The sequence below is a fragment of the Macrobrachium rosenbergii genome, chromosome 50 (assembly GCF_040412425.1).
Source record: "Macrobrachium rosenbergii isolate ZJJX-2024 chromosome 50, ASM4041242v1, whole genome shotgun sequence".
Classification (NCBI taxonomy): Eukaryota; Metazoa; Arthropoda; class Malacostraca; order Decapoda; family Palaemonidae; genus Macrobrachium; species Macrobrachium rosenbergii.
The window spans coordinates 27541986-27562701 of NC_089790.1; the positions used below are offsets into that span (position 1 = coordinate 27541986).

Genomic DNA, 20716 nt, shown 5'->3' on the forward strand with positions numbered 1-20716 from the left:
TCGTGTCAGGTACTGCTCTGATTTTTTTCTACTTGCCTCACTGATGCCTCGAGAAAAGCAAGATTTGCTCTCTTAACTTGTTAAGTTAAGTCCTTGATGGTTGGCAGGTAGTTCCTTTGGAGAAGATTTACGTGTTGATGCCGAATAACGCTTTCTCTAAAAATATAATTTTCAGGTGCTCGTGCATTAAATACACCTCTAATCTGATCTCATGACCTGTACTCAAGACCGCCTCTTTAGATACCATAGTTGAAAATGTAGTAAGTATAAAACGTTTTAAACCTCTAAAACACTTTAAAAACCTCAATAAAAAAAAAAAGAAACCAAGTGACGCTCATCCATTTTCATCGTAACAATTCTGATGACTGATAACAAGAAAAAATGAATATTCCAAAACCTGAAACGTTTTGCGCCTCGTCTCCGGTATCACGAAACACAAAGTTCAACGTACACAGGTAATGCCTTCTACAAGAGGTTTAAGGTAAAAGGTTTGGCGTTTCGCTTCTGACCTGATGTAGGTATTGTTTCTGAAATCAAGTTTTAAACCTACGAAGTGGTGAGCATCCCCACTGAAATGCCAGTTATTCTCTTTTGCACCGATAAGAGCTCGGATTCCGATATGATGCCTAGGCGGTGACGGCTGAAATTTCCTGATGAGCAGACTTCTGGCTATTAAGGGAGTTTACCCAATGTCTCTAAAAAATATCAAGTTCCTGGTAATGGAGGTTCTCTGGCTGTTATATTTGGCATGAATGCAATCTAAACTTGGGTGTCACAATGGCGGTGGCAGCACTACTCCCAAAGTCAGTGCAGTTCAATATATCCCGGAAAAGTTTTTTACTTGCGGTTTATTAATTCTCAGAGATTAGTTTCCCTGGAGGTACCAGACGTGAATTATGACCAAGAGAGAGACGATTTTCTGAAGCCATGCGTGCGCATTCGTGCTATACAAGAACCTCTTTTAAATTTTATTCCTCTGAAAATAAAGTAAGATTACGCACAGAATGAATATAAATGGACAACGCCCCGAATGTTCTCCTTAATTAGTGAAGAGCGTACAATAAACGCAGTACTGCGAGTCATTATTCTCCACGGCAGTTAATCAAGTAATTGAGTTGTTTTGGTGACAAATAATTAATTATTACGCACGGATTAAAATTATACCACCGAATTCCACAAAAAACTAGGGCAAAAAATTCTGTTTGTTCGTGACTCCCTGTCACACAGATATTCAGTCCCCAGGAGAAAAGACAATTATAAACTCTTCAACGGAATTTGTTGGTAGACGTATGATCTTGGCGAATCTTAGGTTTCTTTGTACTTGACCGTATAACAGGGACTTTCGCTGTTCTAGGTAAACTAGGTGATATCTGTTTTGCACAAACGGGAGAAGTGATTCACATTTTCCCCTCTCTTATGAGCTAATATTTTCGAACATTTTTCGAAGTGGTTGACCGAAATGCCAGGAATAACACGTCGTTAATTTCGCCTACCAAATTTCTTCATATCTTGTTATTCTGAGGATTAGAATATTTCGCTATTAAATCAAAAGTAGCCTAAACACATAAAACAATCCATAATACACGAATAATTCAATACGGATGCCTAATGATCAGTCATCAGGTTGAGCTTACCTTCCTCAAGATTTTGAATTCGTATATTACATTACTGATAACATGACTACAGAAGCACCGCAATTTCCAGAATGATGGTTGATTTTACTTCATATATGAAGTCTTGATTCTTGCGTAGAGCATATGATCTGGACATCCATTACTCCAAAAACGTTCTCACAGTGAAATAATTGGAGACTGCAGATCGGCGGATGTTGAGCTCAGATATTACTGAAATCAGAGCAGATCGAAGTAACTAAAAGTTTTTGGCATCATTTCTTAAAAAGAGAATCATGTCCGGTTTGTGTCGTTGGCTTTCGCTCTCAGTTGAAATCTGGTCATTCACTCAAAACATTTTTTGTAGGTGATGTAGTATTGCATTCTCTGCAAGTGGAAACTGGGTCATGAGGATGGCCACTGAGTAATCGTGTTTAGAAGTGTTTTACCCAATTCCTAGGTAGGTTAACACAAATTCTACATTCATTTCGTGCATCTAACCAGAAAGAACCTCCAAATTCCCCAACTGATGATGGACCTTGCGCGAGTTCATTCCCAACAATGACCTCCTCAGTCTTGCTGCCAGTAGCTCCATCGGATTATTAGCTCCTCCTTTGATCCCCTGAGTGAATTCAAATGGAAAATGAGAATCCATGACAGAGCGTAAACTAGTCTTCTCAGGCCCATATAGCCTCTCTGTCGCACTGGAGAGAGTTGTGAGTTGAAGAAGCCTACCCTTGTGAAGGATTGCTCACCTGTTGTGTCTGTCAGTAAAGATGGTTCTAAGACCGTTGAGAGACCTTTTGCTAAATCATAAGAAAAAACTACAATACCTCTGGCAAACATAAAACGAAACTCCAAAATTAATTTCCAGGAATCGTAATGTAAAGGTTCTAGAGCCTAATGTAATTGGTGTCTGCCATCAGTCAATTAACTATTCAATGGAGTTGTTTTCTGCGAGTTGAGAAAACAGTATCCTTAAATCCTACACTAGCTTGAAAAATTAATTTTGTGTAAGACGAATTTGATCCAGCTTTTCTGGGCCCTCCATATATACGTAAAGTAATTTCCAGACTAACAAGGGCTCTAAGCAAGGATTATAAAATGGGCCCCTTTGACAAAATGAAGGATATGGATCGTAAAGGAACCCTTTTCTTGCCAATTTAAACTATAATCTAGTACCTGTAAAATATTCAAAACTCGGTATCTATCCCTCTGATTTTGTATTTGTCTTATTTAAATATTTCCTAAAACCTGCACCCTTAAGAATTTTTGTCTGATGAATGAACCCTGTCAGGAAATAAGCTGCGGGCAAGCGTCTGGTGTTCATTATTGATGGAATGGTCCTGCAGATATGGCAAGGAGGCCACCCAAATAAGCCTGCTTCGTTGGCTTAGCAGGGCCAGACAAATTCATAGACTGATAATGAATGCAACAACCACAAATCCCCTGTGGACGACAGTTGGTTAAACGTTAGGGTTCCCGTGGGAGTAAGCGGATTCCTTTCTGTCCTGGCAGAAGCCGCAGTGGCCGTACTCTTTAGCTTTCTTCATTTATCTTGCCACTGAAATTGTGGTTCTTTCCTTAGAGGTCCTGGATAACCCACGTCAACAACTGGTTTCCGTAAGCCTTACTTTAGCATACACAACAAAGGTCATAGTGTGCTGGTTGTTGGTTAAGAAGAACGACATCAAGAACCATTTGATCCGGCAGAAGTGACTAAGCGTCCTGCATGGGGATAGACTCTTATACGTGCCGGGCTTAAAGAAAAATTGAGTAAAAAAAAAACCTTGTCTTTTGTTTATTGTTAAATATTCTCATGCTACGTCCAGTACGTACTTCTTTCCAACCCCGGCATAAATTCCTGCTCTCTTGCTGCCATAGCTTTAATCCGTTGCTCATTGAAGACTTTTGCCTATTATACATACTATAGTCTACGCATTAGCCTTTCCATTTTCTCTGAAACTAAGAAGAAATTATAAGTTTAACGGTTTAATAGGTTGAGAAGTCATTAATTCTATAAGATGGGAACTGATGCTTTTTTCCCCGAGTCCTGTATTCTGTTATTCTTAAGAGGTGGTCTGCTCATTGCCTTTGGCGAAAAGACCATTTTTGACACTTTCTCCTTCATTATTTTTTCTTTCATAAGTCGAGCTAAAACTGGGCAGCTTTGCAGTGTTAGGTCATCTTGATATTAAGAGATCGTACCCAGTTTGATTTTTTAAAGATCTATCCTTTAATGGCCGACGTTAAACTATAACTATTAAGTATCAGGAAAATTCATACACAATAGATTGAGAATAAAGCAGAGAGAGTAGTTCTTAGTCCCCAGTATTATCAGAAACTAAGACCTTTCTGTGCAGGTATTGTGACTTATAAATACTATGATTCTTTCATATTCTTGCATGCAAATTACCTCAGGCAGCTAAAACGAAAATATGAATTATGAATTAAAAAATGACAGAGAACTAACCACCTGAATATTCACGAAATAACGTAACTAGTACTTATACTCCCCACAAAAGAAAACTATCTCAACTTCCACCAGATGGTGAACCCGACGACCTCTTGAAAAGTCTGAGAAATAAAAATGCGAGAGAAGTAACAACAACAACAACAAAAACAACAACAGAGAAAAAGGAGTTATGATGACTTAGAAGTTGCTATTCACACCGCCCCGACTTGTGCTTACCAATCTGTTGATTCCCATGGAAGGTCTCTTATTCCGTCTTTGTTGGATTTACCTCTCAGCTCTCTTCCGCGCCTTTCATTGTAGGAAGCTTTAACATTGGAACTTTGTTGCGTGTTTGGGGATGTGTGCGTTGTCCTTCGAAAGCACGACTTCTTTGTATATTGAGGGTGTCATGCCACTGGAATTTTAGAAGTTCAAGCGAAGATGCAGCGCATTACTGCCTTAATACTATTCTCCTGGCATTTTAATACACGTTTGTCTGTTTTTTAATTTATTTTTTCTTTATTTTTAATAAGTGGGATCTCTTCGTCTGTATTTCCTCTTACTTCCTCTTACTTCTCCCTAATGAACGCAATATTCTTTGGAAGCTTGAATTTCAAGTCAGTGGTCGTTGTGGGCTTGTTCCATATGAATAGGTTTCATCTACTGGATGATAATAATAATAATAATAATAATAATAATAATAATAATAATAATAATAATTATTATTATTATTATTATTATTATTATTATTATTATTATTATTATTATTGAGGGCATTTGCGCTCGTTTGGTTAGTTGCATTTACACAATGTGGTATGCGTATGCAGATAAAATCGCTACGTCTGTTTACACGAAAGTGCAATAATGCCATTTATATATAAACCAAGTATTTTATATGTATCATATGTGTACCTTGGCAGTACATGTGAAGAAAGTAGATAATATCAACATTTGGAAATTCAGATGCAACGTGAGTTATGCTGATAACCACAGCGTTTATTGACTGAATATAATATTCATACTAATAATTTCTTCAGAAAGCAAGACGTGTCTCTCTTCATCATATTATGGTTTGGTATTATATGAAGACTATTGTTTAACAATATGAACGATTTCGTTCTATATAATATGACGAATTTGGGGTATAAAATTGCTTTTCTCGATTGGTGCGTATAATTCATAAATGAATATTCTAAGAGAGTTATTAAGATGGTTAAAGAGGAGATATAGAAATTAATAAAAGCATCAAGATGACCGCAATACACCAAAAGCGAGCGCAAGTAATTAAAAGTTAATGAGGGGAAAGAACTGTTTATCAGAATATCTTATAAATGAAAGAAGTTCGTGTTGCATAAGCTTAGAATCGCAAAACATGATTTTATTAGCATCAAGAATTAATTTGGGAAAAGTCTTGCGACAACTGAAAAACAATTTTTTTCCAAGGCTTGTAGCACATGAAAAACAAGCAAGACTCTAAATGGAGGGTAAAAATTTCGTATTTTACTGGCAGTTTGCTGACTGACGGGTTGTCATGTGGAAATGTAAAAATGGTGGTGCAATGACAGGATTGCGTATCAACTTAGAGAATAGTTTTAGAGCAAATATAAGAAAAGTTCAGTGAGTGATATTTTGGGCGTGAGGTTGGAAGAATGGATACGGCAGGAACTATTTGGCTGACGGATTAGAAAAAGTTAATAAAAGAATTTATGAATAAATGCCTGCAAAAGGTTCAGCACTAAAATAGGCCACCTAGACTCTGCGTTAGTAATCCATCCCATTTATGCAAGGTTATAAAATATCTTCAGTATTCAGCATTTGACAGTAAATTATAACATACTTAGTGATTCATTTAGTAAGTCTTGATTCAAAGATTGACTGCCATGGAATTATTAACTCCCTTTTTTTTTTCGTACGAAGGGGAACAAAAGATACTGAAATTTGGTCAGCCACACAGAAGAAAAATAACGCCAATAGTCATGTCCCTAGCTTGACCTGAGAAACGACCTTCTAAATAGAGGAATTTAGGAACAGGGTAGAACAACATAAATGAACGTGGCAGACGTGATTTCAGCTTAGGCTCAGAGGAATAGGTTACTGATAAGACTTGAGAATATGGGAGTTTAGTTCTAATAGTCCATGAAATAGGGAAGAGAGACTCCTGATGTGGGAATTACACTCCAGATAAGTAGACAAAAAATAACCCAGTTACATCTGACACCCATAACAAGCTAACTTTGCAGAATCATCCCTCACCAGATTTGTAGGATGCTTTTCACAAAACGTTGGTGGATGTTTCAGGTATTGGAGTTTTAATGATCACTAACGGAGAAGTAGAGTGAAAATTAGTGATATCGATAATGGATTTTTCTATTCAGAAGTGTTATTAAGGTCTGTGTCAATAGATTCAAACAAAAAGTGACTGAGAACTAGTTCAAGTGATTACTTTTAGTAACCTCTGATTCCACGGAAAGATAGATTGCCCAGTAGTCTCTTTACAGTACATACAGCGCTACATAGACGCAAATAGAATTATGTATTTACTTATTTAGGTAATACAATTAATACAATAAGTCATTGTCTACATGTTAATTTGAGGGCAACAGGGCCGCTTCAATAGTTAGCTGGATGTAGCGTTCAAAGGTCAAGCTTTTTATCATAAAAATTCCCGTGAGTCAGAAAGCTTAGGAACATTTGGAAATTTAGTTAGACCATAACTTCTTTAACTGTTAACTACCAGTATGGCCATAGTACATCAGCCATGCATTTATCTGATACCAAATCCATTTACTAGTGTCCTATTTTCCCTCCTTGCACCGCATAACACCCGTTTGAAAACTAATATTATCAACGAAGGAATACTTTATACTTGCCCGAGTGTAGGTTGGGCACCAAAACTTACCTAGAGGGATGTCATTTACGGTCGTTGCCAAAGGTAAGCGCCAAAGCGTGGTTCCTCCGTCATTGGTTGTGATAGAAGCCCATCGGGCTTCAGGAGATGACGCTGATGTTGGTGATATGTTGGCTGTAGAAAGAGTTAAACAAGTGAAAAACTAGAATTTAACATCTCTCTCTCTCTCTCTCTCTCTCTCTCTCTCTCTCTCTCTCTCTCTCTCTCTCTATATATATATATATATATCTATCTCTCTCTCTCTCTCTCTCTCTCTCTCTCTCTCTCTCTCTCTCTCTCTCTCTCTCTCTATATATATATATATATGTATATATATACTATATATATTTAAATGTATATATATATATATATAGATCGAGAGAGAGAGAGAGAGAGAGAGAGAGAGAGACTCAGGAGAAAATACAATTGGATAGGGACTACCAAATTTATTCTTTAATTGCTGAAGTGAGGATTAACCCCTTAGAGAAAGATATATATGCTGCGTGTGTATGTATGACTGCATTACAATATACTGTAAAATAACCATCCATCGTCGTACAAATTCTAAATTACTCGCAGTTTAACTGTTTTATTCGCGCACGTTTTTTGCTTTCAAGACTGAAGAATTTCTCAAGCATAAAACGTGAAGATAAAATACCGAATGGTTCCCTTATTCTCTGACAACAGCTTTTGCCTCCCTAGAAATGGGAAAAATATACATGTTCAAAAGAACCAGCAGAGGCCGCACTAAAAAACCATAATAAAAATGCTGCTGTTTCCCCCCACTTTCTCGCTTGTATTCCACGTACCCTTCCCGGGTTTTAATAATTCACCAAGGTTGCTTGTCCTTACACTCCATAAGTGAGCAGTGGAGGGCCTCGGTAAGTAGAAGTCAAGGAGGAAAAGTTTGTAAAAGTTTATAAAGTGGGGCAGCCACAAAGTAAAAGGTGAAATATAGTTTGATCGTGGGTTAGTTAATATTTGACTTCTGATGAGCATTGCAAGGTGTAGGGGGCTCCTGTGTAGAGAAAATTATTCTCTCTCTCTCTCTCTCTCTCTCTCTCTCTCTCTCTCTCTCTCTCTCATGTGTATACTATATATATAATATATATACAGTATATGTATATATATTATAATTGTATATATATATATGTATATATACGTAAATTATATGCATACATATATATAAAATATATATATATTAATGTATATTTACCATGAAATTTATTTGACAATACCAATTTTTACTCAGAAGGCGGGAGGTGGGGGAGGGGGCGCCGGACAGAGTGCTAGAAAGTTATTAAACTTACGGTCTTAAAAATAGAATTTATGGAATAAGGTTGCTAGCCCGTTTCTTGCCCGATGGATTGGTGCTGATGTACCGACAGCGTCTGCCTTTTCTTGGTGATCAGTCAAGTCACAAATAACCCATTATGTCAGATTCACTATACTTTCTTAACAATTTCTAATCCAAAGAAAATTATATATAAGTGCAACTAAAATGAGGGGATTCGAACCTGTGTCTCTAAGGGTAGGTAAATGGGACGGCTGCATTCTAGCCAAATTACTGCACATGTACTACCCTGAGATATAAGGGTTCAAATCCCGGCCAAGGCAGGCAAACATATAATTCTCATTAGGCATAAGATACTACCAAGATATAGTAAATTTTGATATTAACAAGTAGTTTGCCTCTTCTTATATATAAATATAATATATATATATATATATATATATATATATATATATATATATATATATATATATTAACTTTATCACATGCACAATTGTTCTGTGCATTAGCAGAATTACTACAAGGACATCATTCAAACTGGATGGTATCTAATGGAGTATTTATTAAGAAAAAGTTACAAGCTTTCTTGGACAAACTTGATAATGTGGACTGTTTGTCCAAGAAAGCTTGTAACTTTTTCTGAATAAATACTCCATTAGATACTATTCAGTTTGAGTGAGGTCCTTTAATATATATATATATATATATATATATATATATATATATATATATATATATATTTATATATATAATATATATAATATACATACATATATATACATATATATATTATTTATTATTCAGAGAGAGAGATAACTTTAAAAGAAACAAGAAATAAAGAAAGATCGACAGATTTAAGGTTTTCTGGCGTCATGATATCAAAGGTCATTGTCATCGATATCATCAAAAATAGTTAAAGTGAAATAAATTTAAAGCCCTATAATGAATAAAACAAGATGGATGACCCTTTTTTGCTGAATACCAGCAACCTAAATATATGTAAAAAGACACCTGGTCTCTTATAAATTACATCCAATCCAGGAATCCTAGCAAGGGTGTGCTTGCCATCCTCACCATAATCCTCGAAGAGGTATCGATTTATGAGGTTCCCAAGACGGAGGCAAATGCCTCGCAGTCAGAAGGACCAAAGACTTAACAAAATGGCTGGTGGTCACCAGCCATCAGGATGTTTCGTATATAACCAGTAAGAAAAGCAAGGCATAATGAATAGTTCTAATAGTTCTCTACAGTTTCATTCTCCTAATGGTTCTTGCAGGGAACATTAATGTCCGCGCACACACGTATTACTAAGCTGAATTTTGTAACAATGAATGAAATCTGAAACAAAAGTGAACGTGCATCCGGAGTATGCATTTGTATCTTTGATGATTTTTTATTTTCGTTTCATTTTGCTTATTGCGACTTGTTTGTAAATGTAGTTGTTGCATAGGATAATAGTATCATAACTTCCTATATATTTGCAAGTTAATTGTTTTATCTGTAACGCGCTGAATAATTGCATATAGATACCACAGCAGGCTAATTTTCAAATAAAATAAGCAAGTATACACACTGTAAGCAAGAATAATAGAACAATGGTTTAATTAAACAGATAAAAGATAATGGACATGCAAGTTGTATTTAAAGAGGTGCCCCTGAAATTCCTAGGAATTACTTAAAGGAAAATTAGGGCCACTACATCACTGACGTCACTCACTCAACAACGTTATAGTAATTGTGTAACATTGTGGAGCAGCTCATTAGTACTATCAGCTGTGGCCTGGCCTGACTAATAAACTTAACTTTGCGCTTAGGTCCAGTTTAGAGCTTGCAACGGCGCTGTAGTTGGTTTAGAGCTACAAAACTCATGAAGTCTTCATTGTAGACGACTTGCTACAAGTAGCAATGAGTCTTTAATGTAGATTTGTGACATTAAAATCAAGAGTCAAAGAAGAAATTTGTTAAAAGACCTGTCATCTAGGTAAAAAAAGAAAAACTCGACTTTTATAAATACTGTTGATCATGCACGAAAGGCGAGTTGTATACAGAAAACAATATTGCTTTATTCAAAATAAAACCGTTAAGTACTCGATTCAGAGTTGTTGGCTCCTTAAAAATAACTGTATAGTCTTACAAGCGGTTACGAAACAAACTTAAGTCATTGGTGGGTAACATGACCTTACATAACGCAATTAAGCTTTATGAGGATTCAGGTTATCCGTCGATTTTTAAGTAATTCGAGAACTTTTGTACTAGTGATGACTGATGCTAATAATTTCAGTCAGTCATCAAAATAAAACTTAATGAAAGTGAGAGAAGGCGTGAAATATGAAAAGGAGAGTGGGTCGGCTAAGCTTTTTTTTTTTTTTTTTGTAAGCCCAAATTTGCATAAAAAAAGAATAAAACATTGTTTCTGGTCTTTTGGAACATATTGTACTTTAATGTATTAAATTTTTAAAAGTGAAAATCGCGATGCAGTCATTCCTTATTCAGCTCATTTAAAAGAGACAAGAGTGAAGGAGAGCTCCTCTCAACCTCATAAGGTTTGCATTTCGTCAGTCTTTGCATTTGCTCCTACTTCACCTCAAGTAGTTTACTGATATTTTCAGCAATTTCTTTTTTCCTATTTGTTTCAAGCTGTGCGTTAAGCTGTTGATGTTCAACAAAAAGAAAAAAAATTCTGAAGTAGTCACAGATATAGTGAGTCTACGTGGCACTGCATTTCCCTAGAACTTAGCTCTCTCTCTCTCTCACTCTCCCTTTGTACACAACCACTTCCGTCAACCGAAAACGGGTTCTATTCTGTCCAACCCATGGTAAAACTCAGTCAGACCTTGAGTCAAACCCAAGCTCCAACTAATCCTCAAGGTCCTTGATTACAACATGTATACTTCTCAAAAAGTCCGTTTCTTTCGCGAATAATTTTTGCTCTTACCGTTAACATATTACCCCATTTCATGTTAAAGTACTCTTGAATAAACAACTTATAGATAATGTTTAATCTTGACTGTCGTTTCCTTGGGACTAGCGGTTACATCAGTAACTAGTTTCCCGTTGTTTCGTGTCCAGCAGCTGCACCGATTCCTCAGTACCCCAAGTGTTATTATGCGTTGTTTATTTTTCGTTTTCCTTCATCAGCGTTATCTTGTTTTTGCCCCATTTCCACTTTCAAAGAACGTGATTTTCTTCTCTCTTGGCTTTCCACTCTGTTTGCAGTGGCTGGTTAACCAGTATAATTTCTCTAAGGACTTTGATCATCCTGTCCTACAATCCATTCTCTCGTTTTGATAGCCCTCATATATATATATATATATATATATATATATATATATATATATATATATATATATATATATATATATATATATATATATATATATACACACTGTGTAGACCTACTGCATATTGTTATGTGTCCGATTTGTGTGCTCTTTCCGTAGAGGATTTATAAATCAGTGCGTTTTTTCATCTAGCATAAGTTTTTGTTGTTTTACATTTGCTTCGTTGATGAACTTTTCTGTTGTGACTCCTGGATTACATAAGCCAGGATACAAACTTTCTTTGTTTAATTGCTACTTAAAATGAGACTCGGTCTTTCGCAAGTACAGTTAAAAGTTTGTGGGAAACTTTTGACAGCGCTAGTATCCAGGGTATTTCGCTTTCGTTTTGGTGAGTGTTTTTTTACTTATTAATTTTTCTTCGTTCCCCTTTTATCAAACATTCTGGGGGTCGTAGTTGTTAGAGTTACTTGGCTATATCGTTTTCATTCAGCTGTGTCAGAGGTACTTTAGTTTTCTTTATTGTAACAACCAAAGAAAACGGGAAATATTTAATATATACTCGGAGACTGACATTATATCAACGATTCGGAGTTGGAGTGAAAGCAGTTTAAAGGAAATGTTTAATGCTCTTTCACAAAATGGCTTTTCCGCTTTTATCGGTAATACCATGTAAAGGCGTGTGTGCATTATCTTCTATTTATGACCATTACCATCACCTAAGCTAAATCAGCCAAATACTGTACGTGAATATTCAACTGCACTATTCTTTCTCCATGCATTATATATATATATATATATATATATATATATATATATATATATATATATATATATATATATATATATAAATATAATGTAAGGTATATAGAAGCGTATTATGTATGTATATATATATATATATATATATATATATATATATATTATAAGGCCTTTAGAATAGTAGAGATATACATAAAATCCATGACTGACGTGAATTTTACAAGTGTGCCTGAGTTAATTGACCAAATAAGTTTAAGGTACATATCAATATGAAATTACATACATTTTAACTTACAATTAAACAAATTTTGAAAAACCTTTGAAAAGTACATAGTCAAAAATTACTTGTTATAGTGAATGTGAAACGATATAATAAAAACGGTAGTTCCAGTTCAGTTTTCTGCAAAAGAAAACTATTGTGCCGGCTTTGTCCGTCCGTCCGCCCTCAGGTCTTAAAAACTACTGAGGCTAGAGGGCTGCAAATTGGTATGTTGATCACCCACCCTCCAATCATCAAACATAGCAAATGGCAGCCCTCTAGCCTCAGTAGTTTTTACTTTATTTAGGGTTAGAGTTAGTCATAATCGTACTGCTGGCAGCGCTATAGGTACCAACAACATAGGCCACCACCGGACAGTGGCTGAGCTTCATGGGCCGCGGCTAAGAGTTTTATGGGCCTTGGCTGAGGCCACCACCGAACTTAAAACTCGATTGCGCCGAAGAAACTTCGACTCATTCTTTACTTTATAGTTTTTTGAAAAGAAAACTATTGTGTCGGCTTTGTCTGTCCGTCCGTTTTTTCTCAGTCCGCCCTCAGATCTTACAAACTACTGAGGCTAGAGGGCTGCAAATTGGCATGTTGATCATCCACCCTCCAATCATCAAACACACCAAATTGCAGCCTTTTAGCTTCAGTAGTCTTTATTTTATTTTATATCAAAGTCAGCCATAATCGTACTTCTGGCAACGATGAAGGATAGGTTAAAGTTTCATGGGCCGTGGCTCATACAGCATTATACCGAGACCACCGAATTATAGATCTATTTTGGGTGGCCTTGGTTATACGCTGTAGCGGCTGTACAGAAAACTCGATTGCGCCGGAAGGAATTCACGTAGTAAGTAAAAAGCATTTTTGGAAACAAATTTGTCTTGGCTGGATTTCTGAAAATCACATAACAACAACAAATTACCAGTTATATTATTATTGCCTATGAAAAGGTTTCTAAATCTTGCTTTTTCCTCTGCTAAGTTTTTAGGATGACTTTAAGACCTAACTCCCAATAATTTCTGATTCAATGTAGAGAATTGTCAAAGGATTCGAACGTTCTTGACGAGTTGGTGATCTCAAGTAAATTATAGATGTTCAAGTTAGAGAGGAATGGGCGAGAAAGTAGCTGTAGGAGTAACCACGACAAGTGAGTTTGATAAGAAGAAAAGAAAGCATACATGGAGAGATTGAATGAAAACTGGGCTAGGTTGAAGACACACAAATTGAAGTAGGAAATGAAGAGTGTGTAGAATTCCAGGATGGTGTTATGGAGTCAGCAGGAAATGTTACGGAATTTAGGTAAGTTAGGAAGAGGGAATAAAAATAGTGAGTGGTAGGATGAGGAGGTTTAGCGAAGGGGGAAAAAATGAGGTTACCTGAGTGCAGTTGCAAGAAAGATAAAAAAAAAAGCATGAACAGGCTGTAATTATAGTGAGAAAGAGTTTTCCATCACAGGGGAACACGCTAAACAGCATAAATCTTTTATTTCCTGCGATGATTTTGAAATCATAGAGCAAGGCGCTGATGAAAACCTCTCTTCATATTCTTGAATTCTTAACCATCAGACATCTGGTTCCATCATAGAACAGTCAGTCATTTTCTGCACCTCTGCTTGTAGCTGAAGATGAGTCTTTGTTCTTGGGGTTTGTTTTTCTTAGTCACTCAGTTCAGTATTTTGAGGCGTTCGGTTGGTTCCAGTTTCATGTTCCTGTTTTTGGTATATATATTTAATCTTATGCTAATTTTTTTGCTGAGTCATATTAATTTTAAATGTTATAATTTTGTATTTTAACGCTGGTGATTAAGTTATGCTTCGAAACGTTGGCTACAGATAAACGTGAATTATGCATCACCTCCTTTTAGTTCTTGTGTTTATACTACGTATCCGGCTTTTTAGAAGTCAACATTTTTCCGATTATATATATATATATATATATATATATATATATATATATATATATATATATATATATATATATATATATATACTGTATATGTATGTATATATATATATACTGTATATATATATATATATATATATATATATATATATATATATATATATATATATATATATATATATACTGTATATATATATATATATATATATATATATATATATATATATATATATATATATATATATATATATATATATATATATATATATAGTCTCGTCCTTTAACATTACTGTAACTTTACACCTTCCTTTAAAAATCAGCCTTCTATACGGCCGTGTCTTTTCGAACACGTCTTCTGCTTCTTGGATTCAACAATCGTGAGGTTGTTCCCTCTGAGAGGATTATGCGAATAAAAAAGGCATCAGACGCGAATTGTAAACCTGCAACAATCACACCGGTTTAGGTTTATTTTCCACATTCCTGTGCACGGGTTTTTCTGAGCGTGAGGAATCGTTATTTATGAACAGAAGCACGTATGGACACTTTATGTTGCATATCATTAATACACTAAATGACTGCTTACAACTATATACATCAGTATAGGTCTAAGTAAACTAAAGTTCTATACATATACTTACATATAAACTTTATATGTAAATGCCCTTAATCAGGGGATAAAATTTCATGTTTACAAGCAAGTCTTGGCACAGCAATTTGCTTCCTCTGAAAACAAATGAAGGCGTTTTTTTCGTACTGAAACTAGGCTTCACGTCTGCACTTTAGATTTTGTAAAAAAAATTTTTAAGAATCTACTTCATTTTTTACAGCCACACTGTAGTTTGGTATATTCCAATTGTTTCACCGTGGTCCTATATGCAATACGTCATAATATTTCAACGTAGGTATTCACCGCAATAATTCGTTGTATTCATCGCAATAATTCGTTATAGTTAGATAAAGATAGTCTTCATTGCGGTTAGATACACCGTACTTCACTACAACTTGATATACCCGAATCACAGTAATTTGAAATTCTTCACAATATTTTATTTGAATCATCCATGCCGAACAGAGTTCACAATATCCAGATGTATCTAACTCTCTTTCATTATAAAATACCATATTTACCTTGTTACGTTGTAGTATGTCCATACTTACCTCAATTCATTATGTATATATAATATATATATATATATATATATATATATATATATATATATATATATATATATATATATATACATACACATACACATACACACACACACACACACACACACACACACACACACACATATATATATATATATATATATATATATATATATATATATATATATACTGTATATGAGAAAACCATCTATCTCCAATGGTGAGATCATTGACAAATAATGACATTGTAAAACATTGTATAAATCTTCAATCATGCAGTCACTTACCTATCACTAAAGCAGAACAACGAAAGCAATCTCCTGAAAGCATGTCGACCCAAATCGCCAAAATCCACCTTTAAAACGCTGTATGATAAGAAATCAAGAAATTTCTATTATTGTCATGATCCGGAAGGAAATGGCATGACGATAAAGTTCTAAGTGAAAGTCTGGGAGTCATCACCTCTGATTTCGGTATTTCCTATTACCTTCTAGTTCTTTCGAATGAACACCATATTCTTTGGGAGCTTGAATTTCAAGTCTATATGGCACCTGTGGCTTGTTCCATATGAACAGTGTTCATCTTCTGAATAGAAATAATGACCTAGTATGGTCTACCCATTACGACAGAATCATAGTAAATTGCTGTTAGTGGTGTTGGTATCTCATTTTGAGGACGTCAGAAGGATATAGCAACACCATACGCAACTTATGGGTGATGTGAATTAAATAAATTATACTGGCGCTTAACAGTATGGTCACCACTCCCAACTATGGCCTAATAGATAGGTCCCAGGACGTACGAAGTAATTTCATAAATATGGGTGATACATTGCATGACCTTCCCGACTATGGTAGGAGGCAGGTAGTGAAACGAAGTAGTATCCAGGGTAGGCATGACCGCTAAGAAGTTCTGTACATCTATAAAATCGAAGCGAGTTTCCAAATGTTCCAAAACGCCCATTAAAACGGAATCTTTGCCATTCGACTCCACCACAATCTGAGAACTGGTGTCAGGTGATCTCTGCCTTAACCTACGCAGTTTCATAACCCAGCAGAGTTCGGTCTTAGATCATCATTTCCTGTTGCGGCCTCTAACTTTTGGGATTGTCTACCTCTTTCTATCTCTCCGGCAGGAGGGTAGTGCGGTCAGCGCAACTCTTACGGTGCACTTTAGTGCAGCAGATTGATGTAAAAATCGTTCAGATAGTGAAACAAGCATGAAATTTGGCACAAACATTCCTAAGACTACGCTCTCTTAGAAAAGGGCGCTGGCCACCTGAAAATCCAAGATGGCGGCTATTTTTCAAAATGGCCGCCATCTATGTTGAGATTCACTGGTTTGGGAGCATCTATTGGATGGAATATGCCAGTTTTTTTAAACCTCGACTTTTAGGTTATAAAAATGTTCCATACCACACATTTTATTGAAAACCCTTACTAAATGAATTGTAACCAAGATGGCGTACAAAATGGTTGCCATAAAAGTTTTTTTTTTTTTTTCTATCCACAGCGCTAGCAGACATAGAGACCAACTGTTTTTATTTAATGGTATATTCATGTGATCAGACAGTTTAACTAATATGCTATTTTCAACTGAAATAGTAATGGTATGGTCACATACAACATTGTGTCTAAGACTGTAACCATAAAAAGAAAAGAAGAGAAATACGGACTAAACGCAACCAATCTATGTATAGGTCTCTAAACCTACACCTTTGAAAAATTCGAGGATAAGAAGGTAGGCATAGCATGACACGTTGGATGCTCAAGCTAGATTATCTACTGAAGAGAGGGCAATATTTATCTAGACTTCACATTTGCAAGTGCACAGAGCTGTGCAGGGAAGACCCAGCTTGTAGCACTTGCACCTTTCCCGACAGCCTGCTTTGCATCCACATTTGGTAAGCTGTTGGCAACTCTTGGCTAAGGGCGAGTTGGTTGTCCAGAGGACTTGCCATGCTTCACCAGACTTTTGCCATCCCCACTCAGCAGGGTTCTCTGGCTGTGGCTGACACTGGGTGGCCTGCCCCACACACAACCAGCCTGGACGCAGCACGCTTGGTGTGTTGGAGGAGAGCTCCCTGGTTGGTGGAATGGCCTCATATGCCCCCTTTGTTTTCTGGCAAACATATCAAGTCTAGCCTCATCCACAGTGCCAGCAGTGCTGGATCTTTCATACATAAGTATGACAAACCTCTCCAGGACCTTCAGGTCACTCTTCCACTCTGAGAGGGTAGTGACTCAGTTTGGAGAACACAGTGGAGGCCTCTGGAAAGATGTTCCATGTCTGCCAGGCGGTCTTCTTGCCCTTGCTCGGAAGGCTGACACTGTATCACAGCCTGTGAACGCATGGAAGAAGAGCATGCCATTCACCTTCTCCTGGCCCAGAGAGTTGCACAGGTCATGCACAGCAATCCAGCGCAGGCTCTGGCCTTGGCCAAATGCCACCCATAGCTTCTCTAGCCCTAGATTGTGGAGAGTGGAGAAAGCACTGACTGCAACGACAAGAACATCTGTGTCATTTGCTTTAACCGTGATGGTCTTGGCTCCATGTTCTGTGGCATATTTGGCATGGAGAAAGATGCGGGTGTCAGCTTCCTCATGAGAGCACTTTTCCAGTCCCTGAAGACTAGCCTCATGAGTGCTGAGGACAGCAGACCCTTTCGTGGCAATGACAACATTTGTGGCAGACATCTGGGCAACTTTGTCTGCCAGGAACTGGAACAACTCTGTCTTGTTGGCATCGTGTCTTAGGAAATTGCGCCAGTTGGATGGAATTGTGTTCTTGTCTGTCACCTTGCGCCTTCCTCCTTGACCACGTTGGAGCCTGATCTCAGCTTTGAGGCTGGATGTATTGTATACATCAAATACAAGATGTGATGATGTGTACTTGCTGCTATAGGATTGTATCACAGGCAAGAAGTCGCAAAGTGCATAGCCCTCAAAGGTCTTTCCTTTCTTTGGTGGCAAGGCATGGACCAAAGCTGATCCATCTACAATGAGGACATCAGTCTTTGGTTCTTTGTCTTCTAGTGTAACATGACTCTCCAGGACCGAGGTCAGCTGAGACTTCTGACATGTGTACAGCCTACCACCCTCACTAAGGGAAGCTGGGAATGTTTGATTCTCGTGCTGGAAGAATTCCTGCAGATCACATTCACGGCTCTGACAGGATATAAATAGCTTTGAGAAAAGCTGGCAATCCTCCTTCAGAAGTTTCTGCTTTTGACTGTTCTACAGGAGCAGCTTCTTGCCTGAAGAAGTCAGTTCTGTTCTTCTTTATTGGCTCATAGAAGGAGACTGCATTGTTTGCCAAAGAGTCTGAAAACTTCTGAAATTTAGTGCGGCCTCTGTCAAGGTGTGTCTGTAGAAGTTCTGCTGAGCTGGGGTGGGCAATGTCTTTGTTGTCAATGGAATACAGATCCTGGCTCTCTTCCTGAAAAGGACTTCCCAAGTGTTGCAAAGCCAATGACAGCTTGCTGACTCTCTCCAAGAATGTCTTCTGCGCATGAGGTGTTTGTTCATGGTGTGTTGTCTGCTCATTAGACTCCTTACTTTGAACCTCTGTTTCGTATGCAGACACCAAGCGGATGATCTCTGGGCCAGCCACCATCCATCTTCTGAGTGCTGACGGATCTTCAGTCAGCCCAATGGCTCCGCCATCAGCCTTTATAAAGGCATTGGTCTGCTCATGAGCTTGGTCAAGAGCCATTGCTGAGAACTGTGACTTGATGTCAGCCCCATGCTCAACCATCCCTACAAACTGGAGCAGGAGAGGAGGCACAGAATTTCGTACACAAGCCTCAGAAAATGTGCCATCAAACCGTGACTGATGATCAAGTATAGACTTTCTGAGAATATTTGCTGCTTTAGCAATGATAACTGCCTCTGAAAGATCAGATGATTGAGCAAGTGCTTTTCCCACATCCTTTTGAAATGCAAGTAATACATCTCTGCCAGATTTATGAGCCTCAAGTTCTGGAATTTCTGCCAGAAGTTTGTCTTTGAGTCTCGTGGAATTTACACTTGGTGACTCTACACCTAATTGTTCCAGATGTTGTTGGTAGAGGTGGCAAATATCTGCCAGCCGAAATGTGACTGGATCATCTGAACAAAGGTTGTTTTCAACAATGTATGTCATCAGTTCTGACAGAACTAGTGGATACACATCTGATTCTGACTCAGTGCTACCTTGGTCTTTCTCAAGGCTCCTCAGGTAGGACCTTTTTCTGTTGTAGAGGGCACAAAGACAGGCATGGTGATACTTAAACTCCTGTGCAATGACATCCCCACCAGTCAACTTAGCAAGGAGCTTGCCATCACTAAGTATCTCTGCACATTCACGCAATTTCAAGTCAAGGCCCTTAGTACTAGCCTGTCTGAGATCAGATGCAGGTGCCACTTTCTCACAGAAAATGCAAACTTCATTGTCATGACTGGTTCGGCGCAGTTTTGCACGACTAGTCTCAGTGTTGCTGGTCTGGTCATTGGATTGTCGCTTTCTTGCACGGTCCAGTTTAGTGTTGTTAAACAACAAGCGACAGTTCACATGGTATTTTGCTGCATTTTTTCCTGAGAGTGGCCTCTATGCCATCACCTTCATCCAGCCTTGCTGGATCCATTATCAGTGGCATTTCATTAATTTCACTGAACATGGGAATGTTCCTTGCCAGCATTGTGTACCCATCATGGTCTAGGACATGATGACTTGGAGGTGATGTCAAGTGCTCACCTCTTTTGTCCTTCTGACAAAGACAACACAAACTCCAGTTTGTTTTTACTGCTCAATATTGGATTGGCATCACATTCTGCCATGATTTCACTTTTGATTAAGGCCGAGGGTTATCCTTTTACCACCTTAAACAAAGCACACATTCCTGTATGGGATTCAACTAGGTTCGGTCTCCCTACACCTAGCCCGATCATTCATCCAGTGCCATTTAAGTCCCGTGTGATCTGTACACCATCCGGTAAGTACATGAACCATCATGTACAGCCCCCATACCCTTGGCTCGGCTCTCCCCGCTGGCACATCCTGTCTATTCAGGTGCGGCTATCTAACTATAGCTGGTCTGGGGCTGTTAGAAAGCATTTGGGACACTAAACT

The 20716-nt window shown here is 37.5% G+C and overlaps 1 protein-coding gene across 1 annotated transcript in view; it reads right to left on the bottom strand.

Annotated features, from left to right (window-relative positions):
- The window catches only part of LOC136832888 (uncharacterized), a 50162-nt gene that overhangs the window by 6259 nt on the left and 23187 nt on the right, over positions 1 to 20716 (bottom strand). The window contains exon 2 of the mRNA XM_067094546.1: positions 6965 to 7087. Coding sequence (XP_066950647.1) covers positions 6965 to 7087 — 123 coding nt within the window. The remainder of the gene's footprint in view (positions 1 to 6964; positions 7088 to 20716) is intronic.